Genomic DNA, 22,030 nt, shown 5'->3' with positions numbered 1-22,030 from the left:
AAGGAGGAAGAAAACAGTTTAGAATGTCACTGTCTTCTGCTGCCCCCTAATGGCTAATATCTGCATGACAGGCCACAGCTCTGGTAGAGCCTCTCCAGCCTACAGAAATCCTGAGACCTGCCAGGTGTTTGTGCTCATGCCTAGCTACTCAGGAGGCTGAGATCTGAGGATCATGGTTCAAAACCAGTCTGGGCAGGAAATTCCGTGAGACTCTTATCTCCAATGAACCACCAGAAAACTGGAAGTGGTGCTGTGGCTCAGAGTGGTAGAGTGCTAGCCTTGAGATGAAGAGCTCAGAGACAGTGCTGAGGCCCTGAGTTCAAACCCCATGATGAAAGAAAGAAAGAGAGAGAGAGAAAGAAAGAAAAGGAGAGAGAAAGAAAGAGAGAGAAAGAAAAGGAGAGAGAGAGAGGGAGGGAGGGAGGGAAGAGTACTCAGACCTGGATGAGTAGGGACATTGGCCCCTGAACCCTAAGGAAGGGATCCTGGCATGAAGCAGCTTTCGGGAACCAGTCCTGGGCCAGGCAGATGAACTCGGAGCACCCCCTTCATTCCATAGGCTGGGTATTTCCTTCCAGGGTGGGGCTGATCTCTCTCCAGTATCTCTGGACCCTCCATCTAATTTCAGGTTCCCTAAGTGCTCTCTCCTTCCCCCCTCCCCGCTGCCTGTCTTTCTCTCTGCCTTCTCCCCTTCCCTACTCAGTCTAACTGTTTGCTGCCTGAGGTTAAAAGAGGAAGACCAGGGGCTGGGAAGGTGGCTCAGTGGTAGAGCACTTGCCTTGCATGCCAGAGGCCCTGGGTTCGATTCCTCAGCACCACATAAGCAAAAAGAAAAAAGCCGGAAGTGGCACTGTGGCTCAAGTGGTAGAGCGCTAGCCTTGAGCTGAAGAGCTGAGGGACAGCGCCCAGGCCCAGAGTTCAGGCCCCACGGCCGGACCCCCCCCCCCAAAAAAAAGAGGAAGACCATTAGTCCTGCAAGACCATCTGGAAGCCACCAGTTTCAAGCTGAATGCTATTCCAAAGTTAATCTGGGCCTTTAAAAAACAAAACAAAACTGGGGCTTGAACTCAGAGCCTGGGTGAGTCTCAGAGCTTTTTCACTCAAGGCTGGTGCTCTACTACTTGATCCACAGCTCCATTTCCAGCTTATCTGGAGGTCAATTGGAGGTAAGAGTCACTCAGATTTGACTTCCCTGGGCTGGATTTGAACTTCAGAACCTCACATCTCAGCCTTCTGAGTAGCTAGGATTACAGATGTGAGCCACGGGTGCTCAGCACTCCTAGATATTCTTGTAGCCTGGGGGAGGGCAGCCTCTGTGCCCAGCCTCATTGTCTCCCAGGATGTCACTTATGCTCCGAATGTCCCCGCCTCCAAACCTTTGTGCAAGAGAGCGCTCTGCCAGCTCTGCCTGCCAACATCCCACCTTGCTTTCCACATCCAGCTTCAGACTCACTGTAGCCTTGAAGCTGCCTGCCAGCCCTCAGCAGGAGCAGCAGTGCTCACACATGCAGGTGGCATTCATCCTGACATCCTCCCCCCACCAAACCCTTCCCCCAGGACTGCTAGCGCAAGCGCTGCTCCGATTCAGCCCCTTAGTGCTTCTTGTCATTACTTCTCCTCCCATCAGGCCCCGCGGTATCCCTGTATGCTCCAGTGCCCACAGCACTTGGGGCGGCCAATGTCTGTTGGTGAATTGAAATAAACGGGGGCAGCTGCAGGAGGAGGGGGGAAATCTGCCCGGAACCCTAAGATCATGGCCGGAGAATGCAGGGTGAGGTGTGAAGGGCGCAGTCGGGCTCTCTCCCTCGCCCCTCTGCCATAAGCGGGCATGGCAGGAGGGCACCAGGGCAGACAGTAGAAGCTCACAGGGCAGATGGGCTGTGAGCTGAGCTGGGAGAGGACAGCCAGCCCCTGGGAGGACGGCCACAGAGCCTGGAGCTGTCTGGACACTGTCTCCGCTTCAGCAGAATTCCAAGGACTGGGAAGGTGACGGTGGCCTCCTGAGAAAGAGCCGCCTGCCCCTGTACCGCGCAGGGTCGCACCTGAGTTCTAGTCTGGTCTGTTCTGCCATCAACTTGCTGGGTGACCTTGGGAAAACCTCTGCTTCTCTCTGATCATCACTGGGTACAAGGACGGGGCTGAATCAGCACAGAGCTGGCCAGCATGAACTCCAGAGGCTGGGTCAGCCCAAAGCACCCCACCCCACCCTACCCCCAGCTACATCTGGGAGTTGATCCTCCCTCCCGTCCATGCCTCAGGCTGAAGAGGACATAGTGGGGACCCAGTCATGCTCTTCCCTTTTCCTCTGCCTGCCCTCTCTGTAGGGGTCCCCTCCCCTCTGTCCTAGAGCTGGCAGGTTGCCAGCTAGGAGAATTGGCAGCTAGGACCAAGCTCCCAAATCATGATGACTCAGATTCAGTCACTCCCCACAGGAATAAGAAAAAGGGGCAGCTCTTTCTCTGTAGCCCCAGGCCGCCACCCAGGACAGAGCTAGAGCCTGGTCACAGGCTGACCGCATTTTCCTTCTCCAGACAAGGCCACAGTGCAGCAGGCTGGCATCCATGAAATAAAAGGATGGTCCTTCAGGGCTACCTCAGTAAGGCCAGATTGGAGGGCAGAGCATGGGGGGGGGGGGGTTGCGGCAGCATTCCAAGTGGCTGTGAACAGTACTCACTTGGGGGCGGGAACTCTTGTTCATACTGTCATGCCATAGGTGGTTTATACCTGTCCATCACTTCAAAGTCTTCAGGCTGGGTGTGGGGCAGGTGAGGTGATAGTGCACCAACTTGTATTGTCCCCAGTCCTGCTGTCATTCATCAGGCTTCGGGGGGAGGGGAATAATGCCAAGACCTCCACCACTGAAGGGTACATTGCAGCCTCTTGGGTAAAATAGCAGCCTATTTGACCCCACATCCTCCTCCCAGATAACTCAATCAAATCATCTCTATCTAATCCAATGCAGATGCTGTATAAAGAGTTGTTCTGATTTATGTCGGAAATAACAAAGATAAAAGCCTGTACATGATCAAAATACAGACACTGTTTTTTGGTTTTGGATACTTTGAATTTACAATTGGTTGAATCCACAGAGGCAAAAATCTATGACCCATATGACCCATGGTCTGGAAGACCATCTGCATCTATTTTTAGCCTTAAGTACTCTGTGTGTGTGTGTGTGTGTGTGTGTGTGTGTGTACTGGGGCTTGAACTCAGGGCCTGGACACCATCCTTGAGCTTTGTTGCTCAAGGCTAGTACACTAGCACTTTAGCCACAGCTCCAGTTTCTAGATTTTTGTTGGTTGATTAAAGATAAATGTCTCTGCTTTGTCTGCCTAGGAGCTGGTGTGTAACTGTGTACAAACACAAGAATGTGGACTGGGCAGTGTGCCTGTGGGAGAAGCCATCAGGGTAGACACAAAGACATGTGCCTCAGTTTACTCTGCCCTAGAGAAGCCCTGGAAAGGAGCCTGCTTCTTCAGTCATCACCAGAGTTCCTCAGCCTGAGAGACTGCTGGTGCCTTATTCCAGACCTCTGCTCACTGGCCTGAGCTAAGTATCCCCCAGGTGAGGAGATTGTAGTCAATGGTACTAACCCTCAGAGCTGAGGGTATGTGTTGACCCTCAGCTCTGTCTCTGTGTGTGTGTGTGCACGCATGCATGCGCGAGTGTGTACTCCTACTCAGTTTGAGCTTTTTTTGTTGTTGTTGTTGGTTGTGGTTCTTGAACTGGGGGTCTGGGCATTGTCCCTCAGCTCTTCAGCTCAAGGCGAGCACTTTACCACTTGAGCACAGCACCACTTCTGGCTTTTTCTGTTTATGTGGTGCTGAGGAATTGAACCCAGGGCCTCAGGCATGCGAGGCAAACACTACCACTGAGCCACCTTCCCAGCCCCTGTTGGACTTTCCTGCCTGGGATGGCTTTCAACTGTGATCCTAAGTTCACAATGGTGCCTGGCAAACTCTGAGCTTTTTTTGCTCAAGGCTAGCGCTCTACCATTTGAACCACAGCTCCACTTCTGAGTTTTTGGTGGTTAACTGGAGATAAGAATCTCACAGGAAAAAAAAATCTCACAGAAAAGCTAAGCACAGGCTCCTGCCTATAATCCTAGTTACTCAGGAAGCTGAGATCTGACGATTAAAGGTTGAAGCCAGCTGGAGCAGGAAAGCTCATGAGACTCTTACCTCTAATTAATCACAGAAAAAGCTGGAAGTGGCGCTGTGGCTCAAGTGGTAGAGGGCTAGCCTTGAGCAAAAGGAGCTCAGGGACAGCACCCAGGCTGAGTTTAAACTCCACGACCAGCAAAACAACAACAATGCCAGGCGCCGTTAGCTCATGCTTGTAATCCTAGCTACTTAGGAGGCTGAGATCTGAGGATCACAGTTTAAAGCCAGCTGAGGCAGAAAAGTCCGTGAGACTCATCTCCAATTAACCACCAGAAAACTGGAAGTGGTGCTGTGGCTCAAGTTGGTAGAGAGCTCACCTTGAACTGAAGAGCTGAGGGATGGTGCTCAGGCCCCAAGTTCAAGCCCCACGACTGAAAAGCAAAAAACAACCCCAAACCCACAACATCACCGCTTCAGTTTCTTGGAGCTGTGATCCTCAGATCTCTGCCTCCTCAGCAGCTGGAATTACAGGTGTGAGCCACCCAGGCTTCACCCAGCCAAGCTGACTTTTTGCCACCAGACATCTATCTACCTCAGCAATGGAGGGGAAGGAGGGCTGGTTCTCTGCATCGTTCCCCCACTGTCACCAAATTAGTTTGCTTTAAGCCCCAAATGCCAAAGTCGCCCTACCCTCCTGACCTTCGGGTGCTGGGGAGCCTGAGGCCAGAGTTCCACCCTCCTCCTCTCCCCAGACCCCTGCAGTGGCAACAGGTGCACCGGATGGGGATCATGGGGGCGGGACCTCTGAAGCGGGGGGGGGGGGGGGGGGGGGGGGGGATCTACTTGGGACACGCCTCCGGATGCCTAGGGCCATGGGCATGGGCCCCGCCCCCGCGGTCCTGACCCCCATCCCCTGGCCCCTGGCCCCGCCCCCAGGTCATGAGACCTACCCCCCACAGCCCAGAGCCCCGCCCCCACGATCCAGGGCCTGCCCCCACGGTCTTGGGCTCCTCCCCCAGGCCCAGGGCTCCGCCCCCGAGACCCAGAGCCCCGCCCCCGCGGCCCAGGGCTCCGCCCCCGCGGTGTCACCGCCCCTCGGCGGCCTGGAGCTGGGAGATCTGGACGCTGCCGTGGAAGCAGTGGAAACGAGGACGACCCGGGGAGGAGCCGAGGCCGAGCAGCGCGGACCTGAAGCGCCCCCGGCTCCCGCCCCGCGCCCCTCGGCCCGCGTAGACATGAGCGCCCGGCGGCCCGACGCACCCGAGGCGCAGCGGCCCGGCCCCGTGGCCCCGTGATGGGCTCCTGCGTGTCCCGAGGTGAGGGCGGCGGGGGCTGGGGGGGGCTCCCCGGCCGGTGGGAGGGAGCTGGGGGGGTGGCCGGCCGCCCGGGCCGGGGCGCTGGGGGCGCGGGGGGCGGCGGGGGCTCGGGGGGGTCCCCGGCCGGTGGGAGGGAGCTGGGGGGCGGCGGGGGCTCGGGGGGTCCCCGGCCGGTGGGAGGGAGCTGGGGGGCGGCGGGGGCTCGGGGGTCCCCGGCCGGTGGGAGGGAGCTGGGGGGCGGCGGGGGCTCGGGGGGGTCCCCGGCCGGTGGGAGGGAGCTGGGGGGCGGCCGGCCGCCCGGGCCGGGGCGCTGGGGGCGCGGGGGGCGGCGGGGGCTCGGGGGGGTCCCCGGCCGGTGGGAGGGAGCTGGGGGGCGGCGGGGGCTCGGGGGGCTCCCCGGCCGGTGGGAGGGAGCGGGGGGGGGGGGTGGCGGCCGCCCGGGCCGGGGCGCGGGGGGCGGCGCGGGAGCGTGCGGTGCCTCCGCACCGGCCTCGCCTCCACGCCCCCGGCAGGCGGCGGCGGCGGGACGCCGGCCGGGGGGCCCGGCCTCCTGGCCAGCCGCCACACACCCCCTGCGGAGGGGCCCCCGCCGCCCTTCCTGGTTCCCCGCGGGCCCCTTCCCTCCCCCTCCCCACGCCCCGCCACGGCAAGCAGGGGTCCCGAAGAAGGCGCCCCTCGGCACCCTCGCACCCCCAGCTCCTCATTCCAGCCCTGTCCTTAGGGGACAGCGAGGGGCAGAAACGTTGTCCCCCCATCCCAGGGCCTTTCTCTTTGTCTCTGACCCGGTACCCTTGGCTGTCACCAAGGCGGTACCAAGGAGCCGCAGCGACTGGGGGGGGGGGCGGGGGTCAGGTCGTCCAGGAGGCCGGACCTGACACGGGGGACCTTGATTTTCCTCTTGAGCAACATTTTGGTAACGAGATCTCCTGGCAGCCCTTCCACCTTGGGCTCTTCACCCACTGTGAGGCCGGGGCTGGGGCTGGGAGTGTGGGCTCAGGCTCAAGCTCTGAAGGCTTGGTACCAACCACAAGGTCTTGGGGGGTGGGGGGGAGACAATCTGCCACGCGCCTATCACTCCCAATAGCTTAACTCAGGTGTGGACAGATGAACCCACCTGGGCAGGGATGCTGAGCAGATCCTAACAGGGACCTCAGTATTGTAAGGGTGCTGAGGGAGGAACACCCCTTCCCTGTCCTCTAGAGACTCGGGGGGGGGGGGGGGGGGGGGGGGCTCTGCTCTCTAAGAAAGGGCATCTTAGGAAATGTCTTTCTGGAAGGTGTCAGAAGTGGGGTCCTGGGTGGAGGGCAAGGAGCAGGGGGTCAGGCTGTGTGCAGTTTGGATGTCTCCTTCACTAAGCTGATCTTAACCACGATGCAGACCATGTGTCCAGAGCATCAAGAGGCCATGTCCACTAGGAGCAATCCATCTCAGCACCCTGTCTGAGTGGACTGCGGCTGTGCAGGAGGGCTGAGCAGTGTCTAGAGTGGCTGAGGGTCTGTGGAAGGCCCCAGTGCTCAGCATCTGTGGTGTCAGAAACACCCAAAGGCTTTGGGCAGCCTCTGGTGGGGTCAGCTCAGGTTGTGGGGACTTGATGCTTCCTTAGGGACCATTCCCCTTCCCTCTCACCTGGCGATCCCATGCCACGGGACCCACTCCCAAGTGCGCTGACCTGTAACCCACCAAGCATAAGATAGGCCAAAGAGGAAGGGCTGACTGCCAGGTCCCACTGCAAGGCCGGGACCTAAGTCCTCTTGTCTCCTACCTAGTGCTCCCTCCATGTCTGGTGCTCTACTACTTGAGCCACTTCTGGATTTTTTATTTTTAATTGTGAAAGTAGGAGTGTCATGGACTTTCCTGCCCAGACTAGCCTTTGAACTGCGATCCTCACCTCTCAGCTTCCTGAATAACTAGGATTACCCGTGTGAGCCACCAGTGTCCAGCTTGTCAGGGCTGTTTGAGGTCACATTGACTCTCTACTCTTCCTTCTGCAGTTTGGGCTTCTAAGTGTCACCCCAGATCTAGCTGGGCCTGTTTCTCTCCTAAGAGGATGGGGCCCCTGAAATCCCAGCATTCACCCAGGCAAGCTGGGTGGGGGGAAAAGCTAATATGTAGAAAGAGAAGAATGTTCCAGAAGCTGGGGAGGGGACTGACCCACCTACCAGAGGCCATCTACTCCTCTAATTATCTCTAATGCCATTTGAGTGCTTACAATTTACCAGGTGTTAGTCTGAGAAATTTAGGTAGAAAACTAATAGATTATATACTATCATAGTCTTCATTTCAAAAATGAGGAAACAGAGGCAGAATGCAGTTCAGTGACTTTTCCCTGGGCCACATAGCTAGGTAACAGCAAAGCCAGGACTTCAACCCTGGCATGCTGACTCCATAACCTAGGTCCCCTAGTCTCAACACCACAAAGGGAGCCCTCAGCTCCACTGCCTGAATCCCACTTGCTCTCCACATCTGCACCAGGTGTTAATAACAGCCCCTGCGTGGCAAGGACTTGCCTGAGCCAGGACCATAGTCATAGTCTGAAGAGAAGGCCGGGGACTGTGAGTCTTGACCTGGTAGTAGTGTGACATGGAACTTGGAGCCTGTACCCACCTAGGGCTGTCCAGCACAACTTCCCTGACCTTCAACTTCAGGCCATACGGGGTGTGTGTGTGGGGAGACCCCATCTAGCAGTTAGCTTCTGCTTCTGCCTAGTAGGCTGAGATACCATGAGGGCTGGGCCCGCCTGGAGCTGGCCACCAGGGGTTCAAATCCCTGCTCTACCATTCCCCCAGCTGCATGACCTCTACCAACTACTTAACCTTGTATATGAGCCTCATTTCTCTCCTCTAAGATGCCAATAGGGTTGCACTGGTGGCTCATGCCTGTAATCCCAGCTACTCGGGAGGCTGAGATCTGATGATTGGGGTTTGAAGCCAGTCCATGAGATGCTTATCTCCAATCAACTGCCAAAAAGCAGGTAGTGGATCTGTGGATCAAGTGGCAGAGTGTCAGCCTTGAGCAAAAAAGCCAAGTGAGAGGACAAGGCCCTGAGTTCAAGCCTTGTATTAGGACACACACACACACACACATCATAGGATGGTGTGTGTGGAGGGGGAGCAGGTAGGGAATTCAGTGGCTTGATTCATGCAAAGCATCCAGTATCTGCTATGCCACCAGCATCTGTTAGCTATTCATTAGCTATTCTCATTTGTAATTCGTATTATTAGTTTCCATGTAGACACGGACACAGGTCCAGACCTTCTTGCCTGGAAAGGGAGCTTGGAGCCCCTCCTGCCCGCCTGCGGAAGGGGTAGGCAGCAGGCACTTGTACCAAGGCCAGCGGAAATGTGATTGGGACCAGATTAAGGCACCAAACGCTGTCATAGCCAGGAGCTATTTTGCGTTCATTATCTATTTTTAAGCTGTCATTTGTTGGGAGCTTACCCCGAGCCAGGCTGGGCTGAGCCTTTGCTCTCCTGACCTAGTTAGTTCTGCTTCAACTCTAGGATGGAAGTGGGCTCAGAGAGGGGCAGAGCCTCATCTCAGGTCACCAGCCAGAGAATGCAGAGGCAGACTGGAATCCAGGCCTTTGGGATTTAGGGCTGAAGGGGAAACCTGTGCCCTTTGCTTTCTTGTGTCCCCCACACACAGAGAGGTACTCTCAGTCTCTCTGCATGGCCAGAGCTCCAGGACAACTTTCTGGAATAATTCAAGGGGCTTTTTTTTTTTTGCAAGGGGTGGGGGCTGGTCCTGGGACTTGAACTTGGGGCCTACATCCTGTCCCTGAGTTTTTGTGTTCAGAAGATAGCACTCTACCAATTGAGCTACAGCTCCACTTCTGGCTTTTTAGTGGCTAATTGGAGATAAGAGTATCACAGACTTTTTTTTACTGAGGCTGGCTTCGAACTGCAGTCCTCAGATCTCAGCCTCCTGGGTAGCTGGGATTACAGGCATGAGCCACTAGTACCTGGCTTTCAATGGGCTTTTGTTTGGCCTGGGGACCACAGATGGTGGCAATGGATGTGGAAGGGAGAGGAATTGAAGTCCTCCCCTTCTCTCTAGCTCCAAGTCCTGCTGCCCTTGGTACCGTGGCCTCTGCCTGTCACCTCCTGCCCCAGTTTAATCCTCCAAACCAGGCCGGCCCTGGGAATCTCTAATGCTCTAAGCACTGAGGATCATGAGAGCAGAAACTGTAGGCTAAGATTTCCTCCTGGAAGCTCAGATACTTTCAGGGCCTCGGTTTCCCCATCTGCAAAGTGGGTGTCATAATGCTTACTCTGTAGGGTGAGAGACAAGAGAGGGTAAGCAGTCCTAGGACTGACAGCAGACTTCGGTAGGCCACCTTTGGTCCATTAGGGCCACCATTATTAAGGCTGCTACAGTTGAGGGTAACCCGGGAAGGCTGCCTGGAGGTAGTAAGGTTAGAGAAGTATGTTCAAAAAGATTGGGCCCTAGAATGGCAGAGGGAGTTGGAAGGAGCTGAGTGTGGAAGGGACATCCCACCCAGCGATGGCTCAGGTGACGTGAATGCCTAGGGTGCGGGACACTGGGTCCACTGGAGACGAGGCCTCTGCCAAGTTCTGTGGCAGTGAGTCACCAGGCAGAGACCAAACCTCCCCTCAGGCCATGGCCTCCCTCTTTAGGGCTCCCAGGGCAAGCTCCAGCCTGTCTGTTCCATCCTCCAGGAAGAGACACGGAGGGAGGGGAAGGCGCGGCCCTGCCTGGGGAGTGAGGCTCAGCCAGGGACCAACAGTGATGTGTGCGGACCAAGCCCCATGCAGGCCTGGCACGCAGCTGCTCGGTGGCCCAGGCCTGGGCAGTGGTGGCAGTGACCCCGCCCTGCCGGGGCCCCAGGGGCTCGGGGAGTGTGGAGGAGGCCGGACTGCCAGTGAGGATGTACAAGCACCATGGACCCAGCGTGCTGTGTGGTTCCAAGACCTTTGCCCTCTCTGGGCTACTGGGGAAGAGTGGGAAGACCTGGTCCTCCTTGCCCTCCCTCTGCCTGGAACTCTGCTCCCAAATGGCCGCAGGTGTGCTCCCTTGCTCGTGGGGAGACACACTGGGGATGGAGAACTATGGTGACTAGGGCTGGGACCCAGAGCCCTATGGACCAGCTCAGGGCTCTGGATGGCCCTGCGGTGGGTGAGAGCAGCCTGAGGCACCTTGGGGACAAGCAGAGACCAAGGTGGAAACTTTTTGCAGCAAGACAGGGTTAGGTTAGACATCAGAAGGAACCGACAGGGAGTTTAGGGTATAAATCGGATTGAGAAGCTTGCACAGGAGGGCAAAAGGCACCCTTGGCGCACAGAGGGGGTGCTCTGATTGAACACAGGGGACCTCTGATTGGTACCTTTCCCCTTGAAGGGTCAAGATGCTCTCTTCTCTTCTCTTCTCTTGTCATAACAGCCAGGGGCCCCTCACTGCTATGGTCAGGGGAGGAGGGAGTAGGATCAGGCCCAGAAAGGGGCTCAGCCCTTGAGAAAGAAAAGCGTGTCCCCACAGCTCTCTTGGGAGGGGGATCTGCCCCTCAGGCCCGAGCTAGCTCTCCCCCTCCCCCCTGGCCTCCACCCTCCATGAAACTGTGTTTTTCCAGTTGCCAGTGGCGGTGACGTGGCTTGGTCCCAGCTGGGCTACGCGCAGCCTGTGATTTCACCCTGGCTGGTTCATTACCTGACGTCTCCATGGCAACCTGTCGGTGACATCAAGGGGCTGAAGTCCTCTGAGGGAGACAGGCAACTTTGGCTGAGGCACCTAGTAACCCCAGACTGGGTGATGCCCAGAGCCAGGGGGCCAGGGGCCGCCCCATCTCAGGGGATAGCCCCGCCCAAGCCGGGAACCTGGGGGCCTTGGTATCACCTGCCACCTCAGTGCCAGCTTTGCCCCTTCCCAGTCCACCTCCTCTGTGCTTGGCAGCTTCCTGGGTGGCCAGGAGCACTAGCTAGCTCTTCTCAGAGTTCCCAGCCTCAGCCTGAAGCCAACCTTGGGTTTGCACAACATACAGAATTCCTGGAAGCTTTAAAAGTGAAGTGCATGGGGCTGCCTGTGGCTCACACCTGTAATCCTAGCTACTCAGGAGGTTAAGATCTGAGGATGATAGTTCAAAGCCAGCTTAGGCAGAAAAGTCTGTGATACTCATCTCCAGTAAATCACCAAAAAGCTAGAAGTAGAGCTGTGGCTCAACTGGTAAAGTACTAGCCTTGAACAACAACAGCAACAAAACCCAACAAAACCCCAAACTCAGTGATAGTGTCCAGGCCCAGAGTTCAACTCCCAGGACTGACACACACACACACACACACACACACACACACACACACACACACACACACACACACACACACACACACACACACACACACACACACACACACACACACACACACACACACACACACACACACACACACACACACACACACCTTTTTTCTTTGGGATAGGGTTTCACCATGTAGCCTGAAACTTTCACTCCTCCTGCCTCAGCCTCCATAAGGCTGGGATTATAGACATACACTACTGCACTTAAACACACCTTTCAAACTTTTTTGGCTGGGTCTATAGGAATAAATACATTGTGCAGCATAAGGGCTGCCTAAGTGGCAGAGGATCTACTTAGCAAGTGCAAAACTCTGTGTTCAAATCCCACTACTGCCAAAACTAGAGAAAAATCTAGACCCAGAAACATTATGACCCAGAAAAATCTTCTCTGGGGCTTGAACCCCAGAGAAGGTCAGCTTTTTGTTCAAGGTGGGCATTCTCCCACTTGAGCCACAGCTCCACTTCTGGCTTTTTGATGGTTTATTGGAGATAAGAGTCTCATGGACCTTTCTGCCTGGGCTGGCTCCATACCATGATCCTCCGATGTCAGCCTCCTGCATAGCTAGGCTGACAGATGTGAGTCACTGGTGTCTAGTGTAGAAAAATCTTACCGTTCATGTGCGCACATTCGTGTGATATGCGTGTAGCTTAACAGAGCTCTGCAGAGCACTGGGTAACCCCACCTGCCATGCTCTCCCATGGGCTCCAGTTCTTCTTCAGATACCTTTGGAGGTGCTGAGGTTTCAGCTCGGGGCTTTTCACTTTCAAAGCAGGTGCTCTATCCCTTGGTTCACACTTTCATCTGTTCATTTCAGAGTAAATGAGATCAATGGCCTGTGTCACTGAAGCCCAGACTAGCGCAGGCCACACAAGGCTCAGGCCTCAGGGTCCCGCATGGTCCTCTCCGTTCCGACCTCTTCTGCTGGTGTTCCTGGTAGGGAGGGGAGGCTAACCTTGACCCTGCCTTCCTTATCTCCAGTTCTCTCTCATACAGCCCTGCCTCACCCACCATAGCTCAGGCTGGTCTGTCCCTCCTTCCCTCCCCTCTCTTTCCTTCTTTCTCTCTCCCTCCCCCCCCCCCCCACTTTGGTCCCGGGGCTTGAACTCAGAGCCTAGGCACTGTCCCTGAGCTTCTTTTACTCAAGGCTAACACGATCACTTGAGCCACAGTGCCACTTCCAGCTTTTTTCTGTGTATGTGGTACTGGGGAATCAAACCCAGGGCTTCATGCATGCTAGGCAAGCACTCTACCACTAAGCCATATCCCCAGCCTGCCTACCTGCTTTTCTTTTCTTCCTTTTTTTCTTTCCTTTCCTTTCCCGGTCATGGGGCCTGAATTCAGGGCCTGGGTGCTGTCCCTCAGCTCTTTTGCACAAGGCTAGCACCCTATCACTTTGAGCCATAGCTCCACCTCTTGTTTTCTGGTGATTCATTGGAGATAAGAGTCTCATGGACTTTCCTGCTCCAGCTGGCTTTGAACCATGATCCTCAGATCTCAGCCTCCTGAGTAGCCAGGATGACAGGCGTGAGCCACTGGCACCTGGCTCAGAACCTTTTTTTTTAATTTTTAAATTTTGTTTTGTTTTTATTGTTTTGGTGTTTCTGGGTTTGAACTCAGGGCCTCACACTTGCTCAGCTGGTGCTCTACTGGGTAAGTCATACCTTCACCAATCCTTTTGCTCTGGCTGATTTTGAGATAAGATCTTGCTTTTTGCTCAGACCTGGGCCTGGGCGCTGTCCCTCAGCTCTTCAGCTCAAGGCGAGCGCTCTACCACTTGAGCTACAGCGCCACTTCTAGTTTTCTGGTGGTTTATTGGAGATAGGAGTCTCACGGTCTCTCCTGCCCCGGCTGGCTTTGAACTGCGATCCTTAGATCTCAGCCTCCTGAGTAGCTAGGATTACAGGCGTGAGCCACCAGCGCCCAGCTGCCCAGACCTTATTTCTACTGTAGTGGGATTACAGGCATTTGCTATGGTGCTCCAGCATGTTCTATTGAGATTGGGGTACTGAGAACTTTCTGTCCTCAAACCACAAACAATCCTCCTGGTTTCAGCCTCCAAAGTCACTAAGGTTATGGGTATGAGCTACTGCACTTATATGCACTTAGCTCCTTCTGATCGCTTCTGTGTACTACACCCAGTGCAGTTTGGCTGAAACCTTTACCTGGCATCCAGATCAGTGCTTGCCTTGCCCCCCCCTCTTCCCCTCCCCCTGTCCCCTTTCCCCCAGGCAGGAGTGGCTGCATTGAGGGTCACATTCTGGGTGGTTCTGCTGACTCACTGCCCTGTAGACACCCCCTCTCCTCTGGCATGTGGGGTCTGGCATGAGCCACAGAGAGGAAGAGCCAGGACAGTTTTATTTCTCTGGAGCTCTAACTGTGCCTGGCTGGCAGAAAGGTTCCCTATATGGCAGACATCCAAATATTCTTACCTTCCTCCTTAAAGGGTGCCTAGTTCCTTCTGGGCCTACGACTAGTGAGCGGCAGACACCATATGCAGTGTGCTAGGTGTTGTGCAGAGCGATGCAGCTGAGGGTCAGGGCATGTTAAATAAGAGGGTTGTTGGGGAGATCATGGAGATGATAGCACTTGAACAGACCTGAACGGAGCAAGAGGGGGAACCTGCAGCCATCTGGGAGGAGAGAATCTAGAGGATGGGAGAGGACAACAAGTGCAAAGGCCCTGAGACAGCGGGGTGCAGGGCATTTGTCAGAAGTGTGATCAGTATGGCCAGACTGGAGAACTGGAGAGTGGGAGATGTGCTGGGAAGAGCTGGCCCTCCGGGCTAGCAGGGGTGAGTTCTGCCCGTCCGTGAACATGGGATGTCTTTGCACTTTTCTGTGACTTCTTCAAGGTCTTTCTTCATCATTTTGTATTTTTTAATTGCAGCAATTACTTTCTTGGTTGCAATTACTACTAGTACTATGATTATCATTATGTTTTGCAACCGTTTTGAATAGGTTTGCTTTCTTGGTTTCTTAGCAAGAGTTTTTGTTTTCTTCTCCTCCCTCCCTTCTCTCCTTCCTTCCTTTCTTCTTTTCTTTCTTTTTTTCCCTTGTCATTCTGGGAACTGGACCCAAGACTTCCTTATAACTAGATATACACCAGATCACTAAACTAGGGTTTGCCACTTCCTAAACCCTTCTTCCTCCTATTTAAATCTCCCTCTCTCTCTCTTTCTCTCTCTCTCTCTCTCTCCCCCTCTCTCTCTCTCTCTCAGGCTGGTTATCCCCAACTCCTAGGCTCAGGTGATCTTCCTGCTTACCTTCCTGAGTAGCTGGGATTACAGGCATGTACTACTTGCCTTATTAAGCAATTAATTTTTGTATGTTGATTTTTAATTTTTTTTTTTTTTGTGGTCGTGGGGCCTGAGCTCTGGGCCTGGGCGCTGTCCCTCAGCTCTTCAGCTCAAGGCTAGTGCTCTACCACTTGAGTAACAGCGACACTTCCAGCTTTTTCTGCTTATGTGGTGCTGAGGAATCAAACCCAGGCCTTATGCATGCAAGGCAAGCATTCTACCACTGAGCCATCTTCCCAGCCCCAAATGTTTTGTTTTTATTGTTCTCATAAGGATGATGTACAGAGAGGTTACAGTTATATAAGCCAGGTCATAAGCACATTTCATTCTGGACAGTGTCACCCCCTTTTCTGTATGTTGATCTTATATCCTGCAATCTTACCAGCTTTATCAGTTCAATAGATCTTCTGATTTATATATAGGTTTTATGTTTTTATTTTTTGGGTCCGGTCGTGGGGCCTCAGGCCTGGGCCTGGGTGCTGTCCCTCAGCTCTTCAGCTCAAGGCTAGCGCTCTACCACTTGAGCCACAACGCCACTTCTGGCTTTTTTTCTTTTTGCTTATGTGGTGCTGAGGAATCGAACCCAGGGCCTCAGGCATGCAAGGCAAGCGCTCTACCACTGAGCCACCTTCCTAGCCCTATATAGGTTTTATATGTGTGTGTGTGTGTGTGTGTGTATGTGTATACACACACACACACACACACACACACACACACACACACACACATAATCAAACATATCTGTAATAGGGATGTGGATTTTTGCCTTTCCATATTGAACACTTTGCTTTATTCCTACCTTGTAGCTCCAGTTAGGTCTGAGCTTTTCTAACCGTCTGCCATCATTCTTGTTTCCAGATCTGTTCACAAGTGCCCACAAGGACTGCGCTATGCCCCAGGGCTCGGAGCTCCTGAGCCCCCACCGGCCCTCCAGCTGCCCACCAGCCTTCCCGCCAGACCATGTCGCTGGCAAGGTGACTGCTCACTTATCACCCCTCCTCCTGCCTGTCCCCTGGGCCTGACTTGTCCCCAGCTTTTCCCCATAAGAAACAGGAGCTATTCTAACCTCCTCTCATTCCTGCTACACTCAGGATGTATCAGGGAGATAAAGGAGGGGGAGTGGGGTAGTGCTGGATTTGGTGGTCAGCAGGTGAGAGTCTGCATTAGATTGGGCATCTAGGAGCAGGCTGGGCTTGGTTTAAAAACACAGTCTCTCCCTGCAGGGCTTCCCAGACACTCTGACTGGGTTCCTCCAGTGGCCCCTGGCCCTGAGCAGGAGGCACCTCCCTCCCCAGGGAGAGCGATAGGACTGGGTATGCAGTTTGGTTCCGGGAGATGCGGAAGGCTTTTCCAGGGGCCCCCATCCCGATGGACAGTTCCTACCCTTGGCCACGGGCGCTGGCCTGAACCCACCAGTTGATACATTGCTTTTTTATTTTTATTTATTTTTTTGTGTGTATGTGCTGGGCCTAGAGTTTGAACTCAGGGCCTGGGCCCCATCCCTAGGTTTCTTTTTGCTCAAAGCTAGTGCTCTACCAGTGAGCCACAGCTCCACTCCTAGCCTTTTGCTGATTAATTGGAGATAAGATTCTCATAGACTTTCCTGCCTCGGCTGGCTTTGAACCACGATCTCAGGTCTCAGCTTCCTGAGTAGCTAGGATGGTAGGCATGAGCCACTGGCACCCAGCTTGATATAGTACCTTGTAAAGCAATATGCCCCAGGATCACTCTGCTGGGCATTCTGCCTGCACCATATAGTTTATAGTTTATGTGTCACCCTCCTGTGAGGCTGATGTCACTGTCACCTCCCTCAGAGGGTGAAGCTGACACCCTGAGACAACCGAGTAGGAGATGAAGTCAGCACTCAATTGGTGGGGTCTGATTTAGCCCTGTGCCCGGTGTTGCTGCTCCCCTCCTGGCTTCCCTACATGCCAGGGGCAGCAGGACATGACCCATGAGTGGGAGACCCTACCCTCTCAGGGCACCCGAGGCCTGACCCACACCACCCCTAGGGCTGCCAGGACTCCGCCATTGCTGGCACAGTGAGCCGGCCCTGCCTGACCCCCTTTCTCCTCTTGCTTTAGGACAAACAGATGGAGTTCTGTTGGGACCCCTGGCAGGTCAGTGCACTTACTGTCCCTGTTTTGGCCAGTCCAGATGGCACCACTGCTTCTCCCTCTACTGTGCCCAGGCCCACGGTGCTGCCAGCCCTGGGGGAGGGGTCTGGGGAGAGAGTAGGATCTCTTGGCTTTCCCTGCCCTGTTCCTACCCACCACCCCAGGGCTCCGGGTGCTGGCAATGCCATGCGTGGGGAGTGTCGGCGCCTGGCTGGGCCTCCTGCTTACCCTGCCCCTCCTTTCCTACAGAGGTGCTTCCAGACCACCAACGGCTACCTGTCCAGCTCCAGAGCCTGCTCCAGCAACTACAGCGTGGCAGCCCTGGCCACCTCGTCCCTTGTGGGTAGGTGCTAACTGTCCCTCTCTCACTCCTGGATTTTCCCCACTCCATCTCTGACCCTCAATTAGGAGAATGGTCAGCCTGATTTCTTTTTTCGTTTCTTTGAGCTGGTTCTGGGACTTGAACTCAGGGCCTGGGTGCTGTTCCTGAGCTTTTGTAGGCTAGTGCTCTACCACCCGAGTCATAGCTCCACTTATGATTTATTTCTTGCCTGTCATGAGGCTTGAACTCAGGGCCTGTCCCTGAGCTCTTTTCTGATCAAGGCTAGTGCTCTACCACAGCCCCACTTCTGATTTTCTGGTAGTTTGTTGGAGATAAGAATCTCATGGACTTTCCTGCCCAGGCTGGCTTTGAACCTCGATCCTCAGATCTCAGCCTCCTGAGTAGCTAGGATTATAGGCATGAGCCACCAGTGCACAGCTTGGCTTTTTGGTGGTCAGTTGGCGATAAGAGTCTCATGGACTTTCCTGCCCTGACTGGCTCCAGACTGAGATTCTCAGATTTCAGCCTCTGGAATGGCTAAGATTACAGGTGTGAGCCACAGGCACCTGACAGATTCAACTGTCTCTAAATGCTTGACTCTAGACTGGGGTCTGGTATGACTGATGTCTGGGTTCCTGCTCCTGGGGATTATGTTTCTGGATTCTCAAGAACCTCTGAGGATCTGGAGTGTTCAGATGGTCCGGGGTGTCTGTCTGTCTGTCTGTGTGATCTCCCTACCTCTCTGCCCCCTGTGTCACCCCGCCCCGCCCCCAGTCATCCCTAGAAGCTGAGGAGGGAATTGTGCATTGAGGGACTGCTTTGCAGGCCCCATAAGGACTGTGGGGCAGGGGTGAGGGACACAGGGACACGGCTCAGCCACAATGAGGAATACATCCCTGCCCCAACCCACCCAGGCACTGCAGCAGGACTCACACACAGAACTGATGGCTGGACTTGATCTCGCCCTATTGTCCAGTCCTTGGTTGCCCCTGAAGAGACCTGCCACCCTGAGAGCATTTCTAGTGTGGCGGTGCTCAAAGCTGGGGTATTTCTCCAGAGAAGGGTGCAGGTGGGAGCTGAGAATAGCCCAACTGAGACAGCTGTGGGGTGGGTCCCCAGGCCGGGAAAGCCGGTTGGGCCTCTGCTCCCCATTGTCCCATCCAAGCACCCAGCCCACCAGCCATTAACCAGAGCTTTGCCCCACCCATGTCAGACTTCCAAGTTCCCAGAGGCCTCCCTGCCTCCCTGAGACACACACCTGCCTGCCACCTTGAAGGGTCCCAAGAGATAGCACTTCCTTTGCAATCCGAAAAATCTGATGCCTACGCCCCAGCTTGAAGATGAAGATTCCCCTTTGCCCTCCCCTGCCCCATCCATGCTCCCTGCCTCTTCCCTGTCTCTGATACCTCCTCTGTCTTCCATGTTCCGGTGTTGTCACCAAATCCCAACTCCTCCACGCCTCATGCCCACATGGCTCAGGGACCCCAGGCTGCCTGATCTGAATTCTCAGCCTTAGTGGATAGAGATGCTAGACTTTCCCTGCAACCCCATTGGCACTTTGCACATCCAGAGACCCCGCTCCTTCCTTCCCTCTGTCCAGCCCTTCCTTCCCTCTGTCCAGCCCTTCCTTCTCTCTTGCTGGGGGTCATTGACATTCCCCTCTTCTCTCTCTCTTGATCCATTATCCTCCAATTGGGACACTCTTCCTGAGTGGCAGGGTTACCCTGCCTCTCCCTGTACCTTGTCCTGCTGTGGCTCTCCGTGACTTCCAGGACATCTGACAGGAAGGGAGGGAGGGGTGTGGCTGATTGAGGAAGAAGCCCCCCCCCCCCCCCCCCCCCGTGGGCACGAATGTCCCTGGCAGGACTTTGGCAGAGACTGGGCGTGTGGGTGGGCGGAGCTTCTGAATAGGAACATAAACTTGGGAGGGCACAGGGCCGGACGTGGGCATGGACAGTGCAGGCTGCTGGGTCGTGTGTGGCATAGCGGTGCAGGGCATTCACTGGGGTGCATGTGTGAATGTGGGTGCAGACCCCGGGGTGGGGCTGAGCTCTGGGAGTGAGAGGCGGTGGGGGTGGGGGCCCTGCACTGGGCTCTCTGCTGGGATGGCCAACCCAGGCCCTCTGTGCCGCCAGGGGTGGTGCAGAGCATCAAGGACCACATCACGAAGCCCACGGCCATGGCCCGGGGCCGCGTGGCCCATCTCATCGAGTGGAAGGGCTGGAGTGCCCAGCGGTCAGACTGGGCGCTGTCCCCCGCTGAGGACGAGCGCTACTGCTGCCTCCCGGACGAGCTGCGTGAGGCTCGCTTTGCCGCAGGTCAGTGGGGGCAGGCGGGCACAGGCCGGGCTCCGCAGGGGTGAAGCTGGGGGCAGGCGGGCACAGGCCGGGCTCCGCAGGGGTGAAGCTGGGGGCAGGCGGGCACAGGCCGGGCTCCGCAGGGGTGAAGCTGGGGGCAGGCGGGCACAGGCCGGGCTCCGCAGGGGTGAAGCTGGGGGCAGGCGGGCACAGGCCGGGCTCCGCAGGGGTGAAGCTGGGGGCAGGCAGGCACAGGCCGGGCTCCGCAGGGGTGAAGCTGGGGCCTCGGGCCCCACATCGTGCTGACTGATGCCATGGGTGGGATGGAGCATGCAGCAGGCTCTTTGACCGCTGAGGAAGGACGGCCTCTCTGCCTCGGTCCCTACTGAGCCAAGTGTCCATGTCCCCTAGGGGTCGCTGAACAGTTTGCCATCACAGAGGCCACTCTGAGCGCCTGGTCCTCACTGGACGACGAGGAACTGCACCCTGAAAACAGCCCCCCGGATGCCCTCCAGCTCCAAGGTATAGCTCGGAACACCGGTGTGGGGTGGGCAAAGCAAAGGGGCTGAGTCTCTGCCTGGGCAAGCCACTCCCCCAGACTCAGTTTCTTCTTCTGTGAGATGGGTCTTGCGGATCATTGCCCTGTCTGGTGCCCCGAGCAGTGGCCCCGGAGGATTTGTCCTGGGGGCCTGAAGATGCCAGAGCAGCCCTTGGCTTCCTTCAGTCTCTGAACACTTCATCCTGCACCCTCTAACCCATGACCCTTGCTCCCCACTCCACGGCCTGCCCCCCTCCTCCCAACCCCTCCTTGCCTTCAAAGCTGATCTAGATGACACCCCCAAGAAGCAGTCCTGTTTTCTCTACTAGGGAAGTAGAGGCATTGTGGGGTTCAGAAACTCAACCCAGCCTGGGCTTGAGGCTCATCACCAGGTGCAGAGCCCAGCGGTTCTGGGGGTGACCCTAGGGTCTTGAGTACTTTACCTCACTTGATTGTGCCTCTGACCAGAGGGGAGCAGTGCCAGAGGCCTGGGGGTCACATGTCCCTTGTCCCAATTCTCAGAGTACAGCCTGCTCTTCACTCCCCCAACCCCCTGCCATCGGGAGAAAATGTCTCAGAGAGGTTCAGTGACTTGCCAGGGGGTCGCACAGCTCAGCAGTGGTATAACAGGACTCGGACCCCAGGCCCCCCATTTGGTTTTCCACTTCTCTCCCCCCTCCCCTCTTTATTTGGTTTTCCAGACCTGGAGAGCATCTACCTTCAAGACAGCCTGCTGAGTGGCCCCTCGCAGGACGACAGCCTCCTGGCCTTCTCCCCCGGCCTCTCCCCTCACAGCTGGCCCTCTCCTGAGGAGCCTCCCATGGCAGCTGCCGGCGCCCAGCCCCCCAGCCCGGCCCCACATCGACGGCGGCTGCCAGGGGGCCCAGGGCCCGAAGGGGGGGCGCACCTGCAGGGCTCCCTGCCCTCCATGGACAGCGGCTCCCTCTCAGAGGAGGAGGACGACGTGTTTTACAACTGAAGCCAGGCCCGGCCGGTTCCCCTGCTCCTGGCAGAAGTCCAGCTGGACGGGGACCACCTTGGCTCTAGCAACCAGCATCACTAAACCCCTCAGAGACGGCATGGATTGGGTCATTACAGGGCTGAGGCTGGCAGCACTTGTGGGTCTCTCTGGGCCTCTGTGGAGCTTCACCCCTGCGGTGGGAACCATAATTGCCCTTTCCCCTAGGGTTTTTGCCCTCCGCCAGCTCAAGGACTCTCAGCGAACACCATAGCTGGCCCCAGGGGGAGCAGGGAACTGACAGCCAGGCCCCCAGGCAGACAACCAAGCAAGATGGGGAGATCTATTTGGAGTGGCGCCCAGAGACCTGACCTTCCCCAATCATACTGCCCCGCTGGTGTTGTGGCTACCTCTTCTGGTAGCTGAGTGCAGTTCTCTGGCCCTTTTCACTCTCTGGAGGGACCATCTGTCCCCCACTTCCCATGTGACCCCCTGCTCCTCACACCGGGGAGCCAGCCCCTCACACCCTCACCCCACTAATCCCCTCAAGGTTCTCTGGTGACATTAAAGTGGAGGATCTACCCTGAGTGACCTCGGCCTGGACTCTGGGGAGGGTGTGGACTGGGCAGAACCTCTGCAGGGAGGGAGGATTCGACCCCTAACCCACAAAGCCAAGAGAGGCCCCATGAAGGACGCTCAGGGCCTGTGGAACCCCAAAGCAGCCAGCCACGGAACCCCATTCTATCAACCTTGTCACAGCCAAGGAGACTGGTG

The 22,030-nt window shown here is 56.0% G+C and overlaps 1 protein-coding gene across 1 annotated transcript; it reads left to right on the top strand.

The window, feature by feature from the left end:
- Window positions 1–5,233: 5,233 nt before the first annotated feature.
- Fam131c (family with sequence similarity 131 member C) lies at window positions 5,234–21,806 on the top strand. The gene is made up of 7 exons (XM_042669669.1): window positions 5,234–5,419; window positions 15,883–15,998; window positions 17,109–17,144; window positions 17,391–17,484; window positions 19,599–19,781; window positions 20,172–20,282; window positions 21,000–21,806. The coding sequence occupies exons 1-7, from the start codon at window positions 5,398–5,400 to the stop codon at window positions 21,275–21,277; spliced, it is 840 nt and encodes a 279-aa protein (XP_042525603.1). The 5' UTR covers window positions 5,234–5,397; the 3' UTR covers window positions 21,278–21,806.
- Window positions 21,807–22,030: the final 224 nt, after the last annotated feature.

This window comes from Dipodomys spectabilis, unplaced genomic scaffold (genome assembly GCF_019054845.1).
Source record: "Dipodomys spectabilis isolate Male_0828 unplaced genomic scaffold, ASM1905484v1 ptg000504l, whole genome shotgun sequence".
In the NCBI taxonomy this organism is placed as follows: Eukaryota; Metazoa; Chordata; class Mammalia; order Rodentia; family Heteromyidae; genus Dipodomys; species Dipodomys spectabilis.
Note: the sequence above shows the minus strand (reverse complement) of the source record. Positions and strands in the feature narration are given on the sequence as shown.